This window comes from Vanacampus margaritifer, chromosome 8 (assembly GCF_051991255.1).
Source record: "Vanacampus margaritifer isolate UIUO_Vmar chromosome 8, RoL_Vmar_1.0, whole genome shotgun sequence".
In the NCBI taxonomy this organism is placed as follows: Eukaryota; Metazoa; Chordata; class Actinopteri; order Syngnathiformes; family Syngnathidae; genus Vanacampus; species Vanacampus margaritifer.
In genome coordinates this window covers 4,963,813-4,984,718 of record NC_135439.1, presented here as the reverse complement: position 1 = coordinate 4,984,718, position 20,906 = coordinate 4,963,813, and the positions used below count along the sequence as shown (strand labels likewise).

General features: G+C 40.3%; 1 protein-coding gene and 1 long non-coding RNA gene across 2 annotated transcripts in view; one reads left to right on the top strand and one right to left on the bottom strand.

Moving 5' to 3' along the window:
• The window catches only part of slc2a1b (solute carrier family 2 member 1b), a 22,299-nt gene extending 12,332 nt beyond the window's left edge, over window positions 1-9,967 (bottom strand). Inside the window, exons 1-2 of the mRNA XM_077572786.1 lie at window positions 9,562-9,967; window positions 1,746-1,841 (exon numbers count right to left, since the gene is read on the bottom strand). Of these exons, the coding sequence (XP_077428912.1) occupies window positions 1,746-1,841; window positions 9,562-9,576 (111 nt within the window). The 5' untranslated portion in view covers window positions 9,577-9,967. The remainder of the gene's footprint in view (window positions 1-1,745; window positions 1,842-9,561) is intronic.
• On the top strand, window positions 9,485-20,906 carry LOC144056224 (uncharacterized). Its single transcript, XR_013295020.1, has 4 exons — window positions 9,485-9,586; window positions 10,513-10,598; window positions 13,249-13,424; window positions 20,520-20,906. It is a non-coding gene; the product is annotated as an uncharacterized LOC144056224 (long non-coding RNA).

Genomic DNA, 20,906 nt, shown 5'->3' with positions numbered 1-20,906 from the left:
AATAATTTTAATAATAACGCATATATTTGTGAAGACTGGGGTCAAGATGTATTTTACAATTTTAAAAATGTGCAGAATTTCACAAGTTACTTCATGTTAAAGATTAGACAGCTCTTAATATGAAAAGAAAAATGCACTGAGCTGTGTCACCAATGTCTTACAAATGCAATTATGCCATCTAGTGACAGAAAAATGACCTTAACACAAATCAGTACAGTAGGCTACATCTTGTTAATCTTAACTCAGTTTTATGAAACTACTGATCAATGACTAAGAGATGCAGCCATATTTCTATTACTTTAACATGTTGTCCACTTTTATGTTGACAAGAGTATGAAAACTTATATTTTATTGTACATTTGGAACAGATATAAAATTTGCGATTAATCGTGAGTTAACTATTGAATCCATGTGATTAATTACAATGAAAAAATGTTGATCGCCTGACACCCCTATGCAAAACCAATAACACTTTTTCTAAGTTTTTAATTGTGATGTTCGTGTATCTCGGCCACCGGATGTTGGGGTTTCCTTCTGATATTAGCGATTTAGCAACTCTGTGCAGCCTCCGACCTTACATGGCAAAGTGAAAGTATACAGGACAATTACTGGCAAACACCTTAAGAATTTGTTGTGGTAAAATGTAAAACGATATCCTCTTACTCGATTCATTAGTACAAAGGGATTATGAGCGAATGTGTCGGGAAACAGTTTTGCAGCTTTCACATGACGAGTGTGTGTATAATAAAACACACTGACTAAATCCCCTTTGTGCTCCCCATGTGTTGGCACTCACGCCACTTAGATCCATGTGGCCGAACATGTGCTTGTTTTCCCCCCCATTTTCACTGTGCCTACATTACAACTAACTCCTTCAACCCGTGCGGATTAGCAGTCCTGGAACAGGCCCCTAATGCCGTTCTGCTCGTGAAGACAAATGAAAGCTAAACTCCAAGGTGCACTTGCTTCGAGTGAAAAGTCTCTTAAAAATATCAAGACATCAATTTCCTACAGTGATTTATCCATTATTAATTGCGGGTAAGCTTTATTGCCTGCTATGCTCAACTTTGTGGCAACATAGCAAACAGCTGAAGATCCTGTCGAAAGAAAGGTAAATAGAGAGCCGTAATAAAGTTGGGCCTGTCGGGCGACACACCTGAGGCCCTGCGTGGCCCGCAGGGTGCGCCCAGACCAACGCGGTCTAAAAATCACACACAAAATGAACTCTCACAATTCATCCTCCTGGAAATTAGCTCCTTTATCAAGCTCCCTGTTAATAAACTTCAAATTAACTCGGAAGGGGTGGGTGTGTGAGAATGTTTTCTTACTACCTGCGTCGCCCTGGGAACAGGTGCCTTTTCATTTCCTGTAATAATCCTCGCCTAGCCAACTGTCCGTCATTCCATTTTCGGGCACTTATTTACACAGGAAACACTCGGAGTCTGTTAATATAGACGTCCTTGGAGCTTAGAAACCCTAATGCTGCTATTATTATCCCCCTACTAAGCCCACCCCCTTTTCCACTCTGGCCTGAGCTCAGCACGCAACATGGGGCAATATTGCAGAACCAAAATATTAAGGATTTCTCATACTTGAACATCCATCAATTCATTTGCTGTACTTATCTGGCTCGGGTCACAGGTCAACCGAAGCCTATCCCAGGCTAACTGTGGGTACACCCTGGACTGGTTGCGAGCCAAACACAGGGTACAAGTAGACTAACAACAACTTTATAATATTCTTACCTTTTGAGGTGCATTGATGACACCCGTGTTGTATCCGAACTGCAGCGATCCAATCACGGCGGTCCCAACACACAGCATCAACGGGAAGGTGATTTGCTGCACAGGGAGAGAAACAGGAAGTGATGTCAATAGGTTAAAAATAGGAATCAATTAGGGAGACATTGCATAAAAAATATATACAAAATGGTCAACTCCAAATATAATGGACACAAGTTTAGGTGCTTATAGGAGAGCGGTCGACAATAGAATTGAACTATTGCTGTGAGGCAATGGTGCTAACCACAAAAAATTTGACATAGTCCACAAATGGGACCTTATCGAATTCAATCCATCCAGGAAAATCTTCACAAGTTGGACCTTGACTTATTCAATCACCACATGCTGATTATAACCAGCATAATGGATGCGATGTTTGAGAAAACATCCCAAACATCTGATCATTTTATCTCATTAGTGGCGCAATGATTAATCGACATCTGTTAGATTATTAAATTACTTGCTATTTATTTTGATCCCTGTCCAATTGTCCAAATCTTTAGAATTTAATTCACTGTAAATATTCACAGATTTCTGTAGTCCTCCATGAAAGCAGACTTACTAGCTTTGTCTTGTTTTTTGCCAACTGTAAAAAAAAAAATCAATAGAATTGTATCCAATTTATTAATTCATCGATTATTAAAATAAATATTAGTTGCAGCCCTAGATCGACCTAAAGAAACTATTGTAGCAGGTACAGTATATCCATCTCAAACTGTGAGGTGTAATTCTCCACGCAATTGACGTAAACAGCTCCAGGGGGAACTTCCAGACGGTGATAAAGTATACGTTATTGGCTTCTGTCCCAACATTAGATCCCCATGGATCTGAACAGCTTAAGAGTATATTGTCCTCATACCACAAACTTAATAAACCAGAGAAGAGCATGTTAATTTCCTTCATGTGGGACTTGGCAAACAACAGCTTGGGGCACAACTCGTCGCAGTTACATATTGGGCCGATGGGATTTTATGCTGTTCTAGCTTTTTCTAGGTAAAAGGTTGCATAAAGATTTTTCGTTTGTTGATCTTGTTCAGACTCACGGGGAGGAGCTACAGTATCCTATTTGACCGTAACACAACAACACAACACCAGTGATGAACCCAAAGAACTTTATCATCTGCTTTCAAAATCATTTTTTTTCTGCACACTTGACCGAACAAAACTTTGACTTAAACTCACTAAAGGAACCACTTGGAATCCATTTTTGTGACTCTGGCAGTCTGCGTGACATGTTTTTGGGTCATGGAGAGGAAAGACAATCAAGCATCTAAAACTGTGGCGTACGCTATAAAAAATTAACGCGCACTCCAAGCCCGCCTCCAAAGATGTGTAATGTGTGTGATCAAGCTCACCACAGCCTTGTTCAGTAAACAGACTTTTGGAACGTGACGTGTAAAGCGGCGATGATCGACCGATCTATAAAAAGAGTTTCAAAGAGCTTCCTTACGGTAAACAAAGCAATCTTGTCTCCGTGGGAGAAGTCATTGCTCGCTACTTGACAGCTGGCTCGCCTTGGGCAAAGATCAGAATTATGCGCAAATAGTTCCTTTACGCACGCTTGAATACAGCAACTGCGACAAATAGAGAGCTAGAGAAAAATCGACCAGCTTTACTTTTTAACCTACATACCAAAACTCTGAGGCTGTTTAAAATGGTCTGGCATGCTGTACGCAATATTCTAGAAAGTTAATGTAAGCTCTAACTCTATATGAAACTTTTGCTGCGTCTCCATTAAATGTTACATAAGAAGCAGTGAGTGGAAGATTCCTACTTCTCTGTACGCAGGGCAGTAGCATATCATGGAATTTCATTGTTTGGGAATCAATGAAGTCACACCCTAGCTGCAATTTTATCATCCCTGCCAAAAAGGCAGTCGTTTACAGCAAACTCCCTTGCACTCCCTTTTAACGAATGAGGTGGGACAATCATAGCCAACCTCTTATTTTGATATATTTGCATACAGTGCAATTGTGTCAGCTAACCCTGATGAAATGGTGTAAGATACAATACAGATGGATGCTTTCTTTGTGGCTGACAACTGGTTGACTGAGCCTGATCATATGTACAATGTCAAAGGATTAGCTTAAGTCAATAATCGCTTCAAGGATACAGCATCTTAAAAAAATAAAATCAAGTGGAAGCTGTTGTGTTGTACACACTAGTAGTGACTATTTACATGCCTCAATTTGACTTAAATCTACCATGTAAATGTGATGTCCCTGCTTTTGAAAGTTAACCATGTTCCTTTTTTTTCTTTGGTCCTTCCTCGGGTCTCCTGACGGCCTTACGACTCTGGCTGGAAGTGTTTGGTTTAGGTGAACGGTATGGGATTTTTTTTAATAGGTTTTAGTTGAACTAATGAATACACACACACACACACACATACTCACCCACATTCAAAAAAAAACAAAAAAAATAAAAAGAGAGCGCAATCATGATGACATGTCAAATCGGTAAAATTACCGAATGAACAATACTGAGCTATCCAGAAGAAGGAAAAAAAAAAAAGAAAAAAAAAAGGTAACCATGTGATGTCATTTAGTAGACATTTTTGGAACGAGTCTTTTCTGCCAAATACAAACCAAGTGTGTTGAGAGGCTGTTTATGCTCAGCTCCCCACAGATGCTAGACTCTTCAGCAGGTAAACACCAACATATGCTATAGATTCAGTTGCCAGGTGGGGTAAAAAAAATAAAAATAAAAAAAATAAAAAAGTGTAACTTTCGAAAGGGTGCTAATGAGTGGGATTTGCTGCTTTGTGTTTGGGACCCCTAAAGTACATAAACTCCAATGCTACATCCGCTTCCCCTCACACCTCTGTATTAGATTGTCACCACAATACAGAGAGTTTCTGTATATCTACTTGCAGCTGACATTCAAGAAATTTTTTGATTTCGGATATTTATCTTAGCGCAAGCAGGAAAACTTACCCAATCCATTTACTACAAGGCTGCTTCGAGATCCCTCATAGTGCACCAAACCTATTATGTTGAGACAATATGAGGCCAGGACAAAAGTGAACGCAGCTTTGTTTGCACTTGAGCTCAGCTGCTAGTCCCATGTAAGCAGCGCCTACGAGGACTTGATCACGTCCCTCCACGGGCCGCCACTTCCGCCATCTCATCTTACGCCTCTGTGGGGAATCCAATATGTGATCCCTCTGCAACTTCACCAAGCTCAACACTCATCCTCCTGACCTGCATTTCCAAAGACTTGTTTGCTTTGGCATGTGGCTAAAGCCTTCACCAGCTTGCTGATTTATGCCCCATTTGAAGTACACCAAAACACGCGATTGATATGTGGTCATCACTTTGATACATAATTGATTAGTAGTTGATTGAAAACAATCTCGATTCAGAGAGGTCAGCAAAGTGTAAAAAAAAATATTTAGTTCATCATTGTCCCATGAAAGCCACATATCTCCACTTTATGTTGAACGTTTTCCTCCATGTAGGCCTACTGTTAAAAGTGGGCAGTGAAACAACATACGGTAAATATATTTTACAACACCATAAAGCAAGCATCACGTTTAGCTTCCAGAACACTCCTTCAAAACGTGGACTTCCTTCAGGCCATACCTCTCCCATTTACTTAGAAGCTGACTCAGGATCAAATTGTTTAGGGTTATTGGGAAATAAACACAATCTTTTGTTTTCCTTATGACACTTAAATCCATTGTCTGTCAAAACTGTCCTTCCAAACACGTGCAGTGGATTATAAAAATGTCTACACACCCCTCTTCAAATGGTTTTAGCGTTTGCCTTTATTGTCTTTAAGAACAATTAAAGTATTTCAAATATTTCCCCACCATTAATGAACCTGATCACCTGTAGGTCAACTGTCAAAAGGGTTCATTAAAACAATCAACTGAGATGATGGGGTTGTACAATTATTAACATTTGCATAACAGGTGAACAAGCACATATTTTCTAAAAGGTCATTTTGGTGCGAACAACACAACACTGTTTATCATCATAAGAACAACATGCCTACAGTGAAGCACGGTGGCATCATCATCATGCTTTGGGACTGGTTTTATTCAGCTAGATCTAGGACCTTAAAACAGTGAATTATGAACAGTTCAAAATAGCAGTCTGTGTAAGCACAAATCCTTCATGCCTCTGCTGGAAAGCAAAGACATGTGAGAAGGTTCATTTTGTGTAAATCAGCGGCACTTGAAATGTGGGCAGGTGTCTGCTAACTTCCAGAGAAGCCGTCGTTATTAGTTATAAAAGGGTGTGCACACTTGTGCAACAGCATTATCACAGTTTTTATTTCCCCTCTATAAAACATTGGTCACAGTACTGGTAGAACACTTTTAAACTATTGTGTGATTAAGGGCTATATAAATAAACTTGACTATATTTTTAACATCACAAAATCCTCGCCTTGATCAGGGGTGTGTAGACTTTTTAAATCCTTTGTGGCGCCCCAATTCCTTTACTGGTGGTCTTAAAACAAGCGAAGAATCCAAACAAAAATGATTGCGGTTATTTTGTTTGAATAAACCAACTTTGGATTGTTTTGTTTCAAGCACATGGTTGACAACAAAGCTTTTTTATTGTCTTAGCTTATTGTTACAAGCTATGAAGAACGTAAACAGGTGCAGTTCAAGCCATTATTACTTGCCGGCAAATGGCGTCCGCTTCAACATTAAATTGCAGATTGTTGCTTGCCATTTCTTCTTCTTAGAACAGAGGCCTCAAACACGTAGATTGCAATTTGTGCACACTGGTGTGGCAAACCTTTCCTGGTAATCCAAGTTACGAAACAATGAGCTTGTTTGACCGAGCAATAATGTCTCTGGGGTATGATCAACTTAAGTTTGTCTATGTATATTCAAAAGGTGATTTAATCCTCCAACATAGCAGACGGTCGGTCACATGCGCGGCCAATAAAAAAAAAAAGCTGCGCTCTTTGCTAGGCGTCGCTAAAGCAAACACTACGACCTTGGTGACAGAGCTCATCTTAAAATAAATCTTGTGTGTGTGACAAGTCAGGGGGTCCTTCGTGTACTCTCATGATTTATTGACTCTGCGAACAATTTCACTTGAAGGAATACAGTAGTAGTTGCTTGTTCATTGTAGAAAGACAAAAACAACGGAAGGCAGCATATCAAATAGGAGGCGATGGCTTTGCAATCATGTACGAAGGTTCGAGAAAACGTGAGCCGCCGAGCCCAACATTACATGAGCTTTTCGTCCAAATAAGCCGAGTCAACGGTTCGTTTAACCCCAATTAGCGGTTTATTCTTTGCAAAAGGGGGACACAAACAAAGCCTTGTTTACAGTTGAGCTGTGATGGCGGCAACGTGTGGCTCATTAGTGGTGGTTACAATGTCAGGTGTACTACACGGTGACTGACATTGACAGAACACAACCCCAGCACAACAACTGCCAAATCACAAGGCATGAGACAGCTGGCCTGAAATCTACGTACAAATGTTTAACTGCAGCTCAGACATCAAGTCGCTGTAAATTTCCATTGACTTCCCCTGCGGCAGAAACGAGAGCCGCACAGATGCATGTGTGCAACTTGTGCAAATGCATCGGCTGGCTCTTATTGGGTTATGTATGGCCTCCCAGTGGGCTGATGTGTGGAAGCTGGGTCTGGAGATTCCCATCACACTCGTATCAAACCCGGGACAAGTGGGGTGGCATTACAAGGCGCTCACAGGGGAAAAGTGCACAAGGCTAAAGCAACAACAACTAAGAAAATATTTAAACATTTCTCTACTTGGGCTCCAGTGCTCTGGAATGCTGAATTTAGAACCACTACCTCAGTAGACATATTTAAATCTTGACTTAAGACTTATTTTTAGGGGTGTTAGAAAAAAACGATTGGGCAATATATCGCGATAGATATTACAGCGCGCAATTCTCGAATCGATTCAAAATGCGGCCGAATCGATTTTTAAACATCCACAAAACGTCTTACTTAGGATTAGGATTTACACATTAAGCATGGAAGAATGTTATATTAATGGAACATTAAGCCATAATATTTGATTTCAGTGCTGTTCAAACATGAAACAAACTGCAACCTGAATTTTCAGATAAATACATTTTCATACAAATCTTACAATGTACATGTACAAGTTTACTGATTAGTATTTTCTAAATTTGAGTTAAAAAAAAATCACACACACACAAAAAAAAAAAATCGCAATAATAAATTTATAGATTTGTATGGGGATTAATCGGTATCGAATCGAATTGTGACCTATGAATCGTGATGCAAATCGAATCGCCAGGTACTAGGCAATTCACACCCCTACTTATTTTTTTATTTTTATCTCTTTTCACAACAATGCGACAAATACAAGTTTAGTGACTACAAATAAGGTCTCATACTTTCCTATTGGACCATTCAGAATAATTCAAATAAAGCTTTCAGTTGACTTTCAAGTTTTTAGCATTGAGTTTTTTTTCTAAGCTGCTTTAGTACTGAAGAGTTGGACAAAAATTGGCATATTTCAACAAATGATGGGTGGTACACGGGCCAAGAAAGAAACCCTTAAATAGTGGTACAGATCTGGGAAGTCTTCATCCGTCCGTTTCTATACTGCTTATCCAGTTCAGTGTCCTAGACGAGACTGAGCCTTTGCCAGCTGACTGACTACAGTCTGTGCTGTTTGCCAGCCAATCACTGGGCATATACACGGGAAGATGACAATTCACATTCAAGAGTCACCCTGTCACTGAATGGGAACAGAATCCATGCTGTCTGCATGGATGTCATGTGACAGAATCGCTACACCAACATTAACCCAAAAGGCAACTTTTATCCACGGGTCTTATATTTCTCAGCAAATGCAATAAGGCACAATTCTTAAATGACAAAATAATAATAAAATACTAGTGGTTCTCTGATTGATCGGATGATTTCCGTGAAAAAGTATGTGTGGCACATCTCGATTGCTGATCACTAAAACAGATTACTTGCAACTCACACTGTGTGAAGTGTTTACATAAAATAATTGGCTCATCAGCTAGCTCGGCAGAGGCCAGATAACGATACTGATTATTTGATTCAGGTGTGTTGGAGGGAGACATGGAAATCAGGCTGGATAGGGGGCTCTAGAGGACCGGACTTGGAGACCCCTGCTTTGCTCACTGATTCTTTACTTGAGCCGACATGCAAGCTTATATGGCCAGCCATCCTACCCTTTCATCTGAGATGTTCCTTTGACCCTTTAATGGTCATCATCAAAAACACTATAGGGGCACTCACAACAAAGCAATTCAATAGACTATAACAAATATTTACAAGGGGTGCTGCAAAGCATGCTGGGAAGTGAGTGGCCTCATTGCTACAATACTTTATATAAAGTATTATTATATATAAAATATATATATAAAGGTATTATTATTATTATTTGCGCATTTCATTTTATTATTAATATATAACCCCCTTTTTTGCAATATGTGTGTATGAGTGTTTATATTTTTAAGGTAGGCCCTACTGAATGAGTCCCACGTTTGATAATGTCAAATCTGTTAAGAAATGGCAATTAAATAGTATACATAATTTGAAAAAACACTAAATATATTGTTGTAAAATATATTTTTGGGACATGGACTAGCATAGTTTGACACAAACATGTACGCTAAAAGGGATTATAAAACAATTTTAAAAATATCATCGAAAGTGCGGTGCGAGAACGACAGCACAGTTGCGTAGCATCATGGTTATTGGTTGGTTGATGTACTCACTGACCTCTCTCGGGAAACACACAGCAACAAACAGTAAAAGAACAGGTTTGGAGAAACGTTACCTTTCCAGAATCCATGGCAGCGTCAGTAAGGCAACGTTTTCTTCTTCTTTTATTTCGTCGTCTTGTTTTTGGTTGAAGTGCTGGGAAAAATAATGGCAAAACTTCCTCGTCTTCTCACAATCTCAAGTTGCTGCTGTGTTTTAACATCAAGGAGTAGGGAAAGTCTACTTCACGTCACGTTGATGCCCTTTTCCCCAAAAATTCCCGATCCTCGTCTTATTAAAATTCAAATTTCAACATGTATTCGATATCGTTCCAGCTCACTTTCGCCTCGTTTTTGTCGCGTAGTTTCCTGGTTAGAAGAAAAAGTCTGTTGACGCACTGTGTTTTGGTAGTTTTCCTGCTTCTTTTTCTTGTTGCGGAGCCGTAAAAAAAGCGACTAGTTTTCCTCATGGGCCGGCTTGGGCTATATGTAACGAATCTGACGCAATGTTGGAAGGGACCCGCCCCTCGACGCTCTTTGAAACCGCGAGGCCCCAGCCTCCCTCTAAACCAATCGCATGACGGCTGGTTCTCGAAGCACCAATGAGCCTACTAGTCCTCCACCTCCCTCTTCCTAAAAACATTTGCACAACTGAAATATTCATTGATATATGCCAAATTAATCACTTGCAAGTCATGCAATGCGACTTTTGTCCCTCCAAAGAGTAACAATGGCTCAATTTATCTATCTATCTCTCTATCTATCTATCTATCTATCTATCTATCTATCTATCTATCTATCTATCTATCTATCTATCTATCTATCTATCTATCTATCTATCTATCTATCTATCTATCTATCTATCTATCGTAATTTACTGCATTTAATGATGTAATTTATTTTGGTACATGTTAAATATTGCAATAATATCAATATAAACAGTTATATAATATCAATAAAAAAAACTATTATTTTTCGAATATCGCACAGCCCTAATATATACGTATTTCCTATCATTCTCCAACCAGTGATCTCCACCCACCTGTGGCCTTCCAGTCTTCTAAAAATGGCGTCCACATGTGTGATCGAATGATGATGATCTTTCACCACCTCGGTAAGATGCCCTCCAGTCAGGGGGGGCCTTCTCGTCTCTGATCTGCCATGTTTGTTACCAAAAGACTTGAAACAACAAACTCAAGAGGCCAAAACTGTGCACTACTATTGTTTTGGATAGACGGAAGGGGTCTAGCTGGTTTGTATGTAAAAAAAAAACAAAACAAAAAACAAATCAAGAAAATAATTGGGAGAGGCAGAAAGGTTTTGGGCGTGAATCCTTGAAAATCCGTCATCTCCTGCCTTTGAAACGTTGAGAAAACAATGTCAGGGGAAACCAAACTATTTGGACACCTGGCCATGACAAATACGGGAAGTGAAAATTTGGGGTTGGAGGACAACTGTTCTAAGAAGATTTTTCTGTAAGATGTTGGTGGGAATCCATTCAATCAACAGAACACTGAAACTGACTGTGGTAAGTTAAATAGTTTGCTCAAATACACATTGTGCGATTCTCTATTTTATGTTTGATCTTAAACGGGCAATGGCAATAAACAACTGAAGCAAACCGTAGTCGTTTCTCAAACACTCATATGTCAGGTACCGCTATATCTGTTACACATTGAGAAACTGTGTTGCTGTCCCATCTCACATCATTTGTGAGGCTAGAAGATGAAACAAAAACACCTTTGTTTTAAGCCAGTACACCCTTTATATAGAAAAGAAAAACAGACTTCATAAACAATGTTGAATTGTTATATTCCACTGCAGTAAATGGCCACAATTCCAAGACATAAACACAAATACTTGAAATGGAAAGAAAATAATCAGAAGAGGAAAAGCACCTGCATTTGTCGGTCTGTGTGTGTATGTTATTTTTTTATTTATGGAAACAATAACAAAGAGTGGACTTGACTGAATCAGACGCTTAGGATGCCGCTCAAAGGAGGCTCACTTTTGCCCTGTTTGAAAAAAAGGATTCAACACGAACATAGTATAAAACAGTGGAACTGGAAAACTGGAACACAATCTGTTTCGCTGTGACGCTAGTTGACTCCCAAGTTGTTTTAATTCATTCCAGGCTCAAATTGCCTTTGTTGGCTGTGTTTTAAGTGGCACGTCAGCGTTTCTAACAGCGCTACGTGTATAAAGAGACGACCAATGAATAATACAAGAGTAAAATAAAGCAAAACAACTTACCCTTTTCAAATACACACCGGGCATGTGTTGGCAATATTCTCAGGTCATTTTCATGCTAGTCATTATAGCCAGTGTGCTACATGCTATTCCCAATATATTTTTGGTCAAGCTACATAAATGTAAATGAATATTATTGCTTATTTTAAAAAAGAAAACAGTAAGACCCTTTGCAAAGTTTCAGTAATTTCCAATTAAGAAAAAGTAGAACAGAAACGGACATGGGGAAGTAATTCTCTGGCCACTGTTCAGCTGAGTCAACAGACTGCTGAGATTCGCCTGCTCACAATAGAAGCTGAGCTCCGTGCGGCCTTTCACGTAATCTCCCCGGCTATGTGATTCTCGACAGTCAGTGTCCGTCACCAGCCTTTTTGTTGATAATACTCTTCTAAAAGCTCACTTCACAATGCTGGGGGAGCCAGAGTCCCCCAACCACCCCCTCTCCCTTTTTATTTGGAGATTTCACATGGTGTCCCCCCCCTCCTGGTTCAAAAACTTGAATATCCTCCTGAACTTTTCAACTACACCTCACTAGAGCGCTTTTGTAGAAAGATGTTGACTAGGCTGTGAAATGTTGATGACCATAAAGGCGTTTTATTACTGACATCAACAGAAGCATCCTCCCTACCTCCTGTCTTTAGTCATCTTCCTCCACAAACCAAAACGTAGCCTAGAAACGTACTTGACCGCGGCTATGTAAAGCGAGGATTACAAATGACAAATTGAAGATTATTGGTACGGTGATGATGTGTCGATTTGAGCCTTAGTCACATTTTGGGTATCAGGTTCTTGCTTATCCATTAAAGACAGTCATGGGCCAGTTGATGGGATGGGGCACTGTGATTTACTGAGAAGAATTTAAACAGAAGAATGTTAACATTTATTTATTGAAACTTAACATGGTTTATTCCATGGGGAAAAAAATGCTGCTTTTAGTCACCCAAAACATTTTACAGCTGTAATTTTAATACTGTGATACCACAGTATCTTTTATCATACCATCAGCCCATTCCTAGTGTTGAGCATTGGTTCTCCACTGTTGCTACACGGAGATTTTCTAGTTGTAGTTAAGTCGTGACCCACGTTAAGACATTAAGAACAATTAAGAAAACATACTATTGAAAAATAACTTTTTAAAATGAATGTGTATCATAATTTAAATACACATGCTCAGGCTACATGTTCAAAGTGTCTTTCATAGCACCTAAGCAACCATAAATACAAAATATATTCTTAACACTGAGGTCTGTAACAATCCATTTTTGTATGTCTGTGCTGTTGTAACCTGAAGACACACCTACGAATGTTTACTATCTGTAAGCGACCCACTTTTGAGTCCTGAGCCCACCCGTAGAGGACAGCTAGTTGTGGCAAGAGACCATGTTTGCCCAGAGCCAAATCTTACTGTATGTCGCTAATGGTTACGTAACATACGTAGTTGTTTATGTCTGTCTGTAAACTTGACACCATTTTTGACGTCATCATTCACTTTTGCTCTTTTTTAATCCTTTAAGATGATGACTTCGATATATGAGAGGAAATGCGACATCAGGAAGCGCGGCTACGCCATCCACCTGTTGTGAATGCACTTTACTTCTTGGCTGGAGATTTTCCGCAAAAAAACTAAACACGGCATACGCAACCTGCACACTCCCAAGATTCCGGGCTAGGGTTGTTCCAAGAAAAACAGGTTTGTTTCCTTTTTCTGCACAGCTTGGCCATGGTCCCGCCAAACACAAACGCATCAAAGGTATCCTTTCATCGTGGGGTCATTACAGTACATCGCAACCACTTGTCTGTTAAAAGGGGCGCAAGGGCTAGATTTAATACATCTGAATTGCAAGCGAATACACCAGTAGGTAAATAAATATAGGCATCAGATCAACTCATATATAGGTATTAAAACTGAATTGGACAAACTGTGATATCGTATTGTCTGAACAATTCATATTTGTAGTCCATAGTTTGGCAATGAACACAAATGTTCAAAACGCTCAGGAGTGAGGGTTTCCTAAAAAGATTATTGTGAACACAGGCGCTTTGTGAGGATGTGCAGCCGACCTCGTCCGACGTCTCCAGCAAAGAGCTACGGACTCTGCCTCTTTGTCCCGGCTTTTCCCTTGGCTCGCGGCTTGCATGTCTGGTCGGGCAAGGTCGCAGGGCGCCCTGTCATTCATCTTCCCAAACATTTGGACTGTAATCGGCTGGCAGGAGCTCATGCCAAGCCATGCCCACCACTGGCTGTTAAAACACTGACTGATGTCCGCACTCTGAATGGGGAGTGGACAAGATAACTGGGTCCTGGCTAGGGGGTGCAATTTCTCACAAAACCATGGATACTGAACATATGAGGGACTCTACTCTGCGACAATGGCAGGCAGCCAAAAAAGGAGCACAGTCATTGGGACTGTTTTTTTTTACCTTTAAAGGCAGGTTTGGCCTTCTGTGTCTGTCTGTTGGTCATTCTGTGACATTTTTTCCCCCTGTGCCGAGAACCCAACAAAGTAAGATATTGCCATAACGTCTTTATGAAGTACTTCGGGTCATGAAATTACTGAATACTGTATGAAGGGCTACCCGCCTCTTCCAGTTCTTATTAGTAAACTGAGACACCAAATTGGTTTTCAACTCAGGTTTGTCTCTCACCGATTAGACTCATTGTCCTGATGGTTGTGGGACAAATGACTATTATGCTACGTTGATAGCAGTATGTAAACTAGTTGCAAGGAATTGTTTGGTTTTCGTCAGTTGCTTTGTGGAGTTTGTGGCTTTTGATTTCTTTCAACTGAATCTATCAGTGGAATGTTTAGTGTTTGTTGCTAGTTAGCATCTAAACAGCTAAACTGGTTGCAGTGTTGCCGTTTTTGGGTCATTCAGTTGACAGCCCCTAACCCTAAAAAAATATTTACAGTTTTTCCATCTCCACCTGAAAGTGGAGCACCAATCAGTGGTCTAAAATTGGGGGCATCTGTTTGGCCATTTGCTGTTAGGCTGTTCCTATCAGCAGACACTGATAGCTTCGACTATGTACGTGCACACACTTCACTCATTTCCACTTAAGTGTCTATAGGCTATCTGTTGCCGGTAAAATGATAAACCTGAACCTTGCATGGGAGCGTACCTTTTTAGGCTTTTATCTTACCTCAAATGGAATTTACATTTTTAGCTTTCCATTGTCATTTTGCTGTCTGCTGTAACAGTGTTTCACAACCTTTATTGAGCTAAGGCACATTTTTCACATCAGAAAAGAAAAATCACACCACACCACTGTAATACGGAAGTACTGAGGATAAGCGGTTCGAAAAATGGATGAATGTACTATTCTGGGAATCAGTAAGAAATCCCACAAACTTAAATGAAGATTACAACAATAATGCAAACAAATCTGTTTGCCATTTTTAAATAATTTAATTTGGGGATGTGGTTTGATTGGTCACACTCAAAGACACATAAATCAACCCCATTTTATTAACATTTTACATGGGCGGCACACTTTAGACAGACGTGTTGGCTACACACACAGACACTTCACCACACTTGAAGGCACACATGTTCCAACATACAATCGCAACAACTCAAAATACACAATACAAACCTTGTGCAGGGAAAAAGATCAAACATGCTGAGGTTTTTTTTTTTCCAGAGCCCACACTGTGCCCCCCATAGAAGCATAGTTTGGGTGTTGCTTCCCCCCGGTCTCCATCCTTTTGCTTTCCCTTTCATCTAAGAAATTGGGGGTGCCGTCTGGTGACCCCTCAGCCTTCCCGCTCTATCTCCCTTTGTTGGTGTCACTGGCCCTGATTTGCTCATAAATGTTGGAGTTGCTTGTCAGCTCTCCGTGATGCAACCAAGCTTCAAACTTTCTTAAACCAGTTGATTAGCTGGTCCGCATGTAAACACTGGCAATACTAAACTACAAAAGTCAGGGGCGTGCCTAATTATTTTTGACAGTCTGTTCCACAGGGGGTTCCGATAACCCCTCACCCACTGACCACTGAACTGACGATGTTTGCGCACGTTCATGTCTCGCTTGAAATAACAAAGAACAGGAGAAAATTCTCTCCCCATGTATCCTTCCCTCTCCTCATTGCGGCCACACAATTACACCTCTGTTTTGACCTTCTAAAGCTGCCCAAATCTGAATCCCTCTCAGCTGCTTATGACTTTGGCCTTCTTCCAGGAAGCCTTTCCCAGCCACTTTAAATCTAACGCAGGTTTGTTGAGTTTTCTGTTGTTTTTGCTTCAACAAATTGACAATGGAACAATATGATAGCCAGGTTGTTATGCTTCTGGCAGCATTCTGTTGTGCTACAGCGCTGTCGTTAATTACCAATGACATGTTTATATGTTTCGAGTTATGTAAATTATAGGATTAGCTGTGCCAGTGTTGCATAACGAGGTGGATTTTTGAATCCCTGGAGAGCACGTTTATGGGAGCATGAGAGAGGAGGAATATGGAGCTCTTTCATTGTATTTACATTCATTTGGATTGTTGTTATCAATGCACTAATATGCACTAATATTCAACGCAGAGCCCCAAATAGTCTCTATGGGTTATAGACATAAAACAATATAAACACCTCCCCCAAATAATGTCCCCTGACTAGGTGCCGAGGCTCAATTGTTGCTGTCAACCAACCAACAATAAATCACGGCTCAGCTTCAGTAAACAGGTGAGCCGTGATTGATCGTTGCCTGAGCCCTGAGCATGAGTGATGTCGTTTTCAGTCAACAGCAAGTGTCAAAATGGCCGCCCCCCTGAAATAGAGAAACGCGGGTCGATTTTGCTGCTTAACTCGCATTCACAAATGCGATGCTGTGTTAATCTGAACACCGTGTTATTATTGTCTTAAGTCTGGAGAACAATTACGATGATTAAAAACAATTACGCATTACCGGTAAGTTGAAATTATGTCTTTATGTGCCAGAAGTCTACAAGCATCGTAAGTCTGCCTTTGTTCTCGCTATTCTCAAAAGTAATAATTATTTATTTAGTTTTAAAGAAATATTGGCCATGGTCGCAACAGCTTAAAATCGTTGTGAATGTCTGTTAACTCTTTGACTGCCAAAAACGTTAAATAACGTTTAGTAAAATCCTATGGAGGAGTGCCAAAGACGTTAAAAGACGTTTGTTTCAAAACAGAGGTGAGACTAACCATTTTCTATTGTGGATTACTGAAAAACGGAATAAGGTAGAAACAAACTTTTTTTTTCTGATGAAAGATGAGAGTCCAATCTTTTTTTGGTAGTATGTGGGTTTCCATAGTCCAAACACATAATTTTCTATGGACTTTGAAAGATCAGTCAAAATGCTTAAAATCGGCTGGCACCCACGGCATCCCTTTTCTGAAAACGTCTGGCAGTCAAAGAGTTAAGGAGCAAGGTTGGACTAGACTGTTGGGAACACATTCATCGTTTCAAGTTTTGTTTACTCCACATTCGCTAAGCTCTCATTTCAGCCAAACAAAGAAAGTTGTTGTGCTCAACCATGTTAAGTTTTTGAATAACTGCATAAGATCTCTGTGCCTGGCAGCTTGGAACAGATCCCAAATCAGTTAATTGTAACTCTAAAACGCAGTCTGGAGAACATGATGTTGAAAAGCAGCCATTTTGTTTCATGCAAGGGCATGCATAGTTCACCTCGAAAGGTAATACAATACAGTACATGATAATACTGTTTCCTTAAAGTCTTGCACCAATACTCCAAGGTTAGATTTACACTGCATGCGTCAAGTGACGATTCCGATGTCTCTTTGCTCCCAAGTGGTACAAGCGAACAAATGGGATTTGCTTCATCATAGTGTAAGCAGAAAGACAAATGCATTGAATTAGATACCTTCAGATCAAACCTTGAATTGGAATTTGGCACTTAGACCTACTGTGCAAATGCAACCCAAGAAACTCTATTGTATGTGCTACAAGTATTTGAAGCAGTTTAAACATTTGTGTTATGTATCCACATGCCTCGAAATGGGTTTCATGAACTCTGGAGATGTGTTTGACTTGGTGTGCGGTGACTTTCTATCGCCAAGGCAACAGCCACCGGAGAGTGTCTCAACGAGGCCCTTTTTAGAGAGCTGGCACGTTCAGCAGGCACATCGACGCTTTCTCAAGCCCATTCTTCTTCTTCTTCTCCTTCTTCTTCGACCCGCTTGTGAAACGGCCAGATAAAGCACGACGTCCAACAAAAGGTCATGTGTGTCTAAAAGTTGAACTCTGCGGGCCACTGGCCTTTCTCAATCGTTTTGTTCTCATATCAAATCTTTACAGCAGCGGGAGTGGTCGGTGGACAATTTGGTGCCAGGCCCTACAGAGAAATTTAAAAGATTTGATTGATCATCAGTCTGAAATGAGTAAAAAAGAAAGAAAGAAAGGAAAACTGAAAAATAATAACTTTTGGTGAGCTTCAAACAATAATACTACAGAGTAAAATGGAAATCAGTGATACAATTCGGGTGTGTTTCATACCCCAAGATGGGACTGACTCATTGGAGAGAAACAAGTGCAGGGCTCCCTCTTACAACAAAAAACTGAATTCAGAGTAATGGTGAGTTGTAATCTGACCAACTCACGTTCTTCTTTGTTTCGAGAGCAAAGCAGTGGATTGTAAGCTTAGTCAAACTAAATCTTGATCACTATCGTGTCGTGTGTATTGTCATAACAACAAACGGGTGTTGTTTTTCTTGCTCTGTCTTCCTACACTGTGTTGTTGAATTTTGCCATTACAAAATGTTAATGGAAATTTCCCAAGCAAGAGCCGACAAGCGCCATTTTGACAAAAATAGAGCCATACTTACTAGCGGATAAACTATCAATCGGTGCATTGTTGACTCATTTCTTGATCATGACAACCGAACAACTAATGCGTAAAACTAATAAATAATACATTTTAATTGAGAATCATTAAAAAAAATACTTAAATGATGGGCTTGATTGCTTTTGCGCCTGTTTGACCAAATCTTACAACTTAATGTTTTTGCTTCTACGGTAACCCGCACATTAGATGCCCTAGTCAAAAAAAGCTCTGCAATTGAAGTTAGGTTCAGATATACCGATAATCCTGAGAGATTTTCCTGTGGTGTGGGGTGTTTTAACTCTTTGACTGCCAAAAACGTTAAATAACGTTTAGTAAAATCCTACAGAGGAGTGCCAAAGACGTTAAAAGACGTTTGTTCAAAACAGAGGTGAAACTAACCATTTTCTATTGTTGATTACTGAAAAACGGAATAAGGTAGAAACAAACTTTTTTTTCTGATGAAAGATGGGAGTCCAATCTTTCATTTGGTAGTATGTGTGTTTCCATAGTCCAAACACAAATTTTATGTGGACCTTGAAAGATCAGTCAAAATGCTTAAATCGGCTGGCACCCACGGCATCCCTTTTCTGAAAACGTCTGGCAGTCAAAGAGTTAAGATATATTTTTTTCCTTCCTGATCTGCTTGGAAATGAGTCAGGGCCAAAAATTGTAAATGTCAAACCCGATCTTCTGCGCGTACTGTAACAATTTAGAAATGAGTTAAAATGTTAAAAATTGCCGTGTGTACTCTACACTGTGTATTTTGCGTCACACATTTCTCAGGGACACCTGTTTCTGATTGGACCTTATTTGGGGGAATTCCCTATTGAGATTTTGTCAAAATAGTTAAAATACATACATTTTTACTATGATATCCACGCTTGAAAAGTGGTGAGTTTTCCGGCACGGTATCGTATAACCAACATGAATAACAAACTGCCGTATATGGGTAAGTTAGAAGTGTCTAGGGGGCGCTAATGAGTGAGTTTTATAGGGCTGTGTACAGGAGCTCTAAAATAAATACATTTCCACTACATTGCTCTTTCAAAAAATGTTGAGTTTTCAGACAGAAAAGGAAACACACTCTGCAGAAGGAGAATAGACACAATTTCAAGAGGACGTTTGCACTGGCCAATAAAATGAAAAATCTAGAATAACAAAACATTTTTTGATTATATTTCCAGCAATAGTCATGGTCAGAAGCCAAAGAATCCAAGCCAATTCATGGTCATGCTAACTTCTCAAAACATTATGCATTCACCATTACATAATGTTGATTTAGCTAATCAATATCAATATTTTGATGTTCGCAATGATTCATTAATGGGTGATTAAAGCTTCCAGCTTTTTAGCTCTTGAGTGCCAAACCAAAAACCAAACCAGAACCAGCTGGTTGGTGCAGGAGCTGGCAGATTCACACATCGGGGGTGGGGGGGGGGGGGGATTAATGCCCATTCTTCTTGTCCCACCAAACCCAACAAGGTCTCAATTCACTGCAAGTACCTCCCGTCGCCCGACTCAGCTGAGCGGGTAGCAGGCGAGAGGCCAAAATGCAGCCGTAACTCTGCCCGCTAAATCGCTGACACGCTCCCTTCTTTTCTTCCCGGGGCCCTCCGTCGGACATTAGGGCCCCTGCAAAAGTCCCCCCTCCCCCCTGCACTTGGACAGTTAGAGGTGCATTTCGGGAGAAGATAAAAGTCACAAACAGGCCAGAAAAAAATGGCAGATTCATGTAAATGTTGCCGTTAACCTTTCCCATGACCCCCCCTGCCATTGCTGCAGTGTACACCGGCCAAAATGATTGCCTGCTACATTTCAGTTTGTAATTGTCAAGTGACCGGGAGGTTGGATGCAAGGATTCTATGGCATACCCCCTACTACTAAATAAAATAGTTCATAGCTCTCTTTAATAACTCTTTCTAACACTTTGTGCTAGATCGTTATAATTATTCTAATCCTGCTGGTAATGTGATACGTTTTCCCCCCCAGGTCAGCACAAGCAAAAGGGATGAGGAAAGAGTTAAAAACTTGCACACGTTGTCCATGACAAAAGGAGATCATCTCAACCTACCTCCTCCCCCGCCACCACACCCCTCTCCTCATCATTATGTCCATTTGGAAACATGTCACTCCCGCCTGCTACCTCGGCAAAAAAAACAGACTGTCACACGGCATTATCTGTTTGACCAAACTCACCGAACCGTGAGGGTCGAGCTGAGTGAGGTAAGCTTGGAATGAAGCATCCGGGGGAGGACATGCAAACCTGCTGTCCTCTCATTAAACCCTCTGTTGTCCAATTAGGACTCTCACTGCACCCTGAGTCATCAATCTCATGATGAGTTTATCATCAACACTTATATATTGCTGAGGTTATTT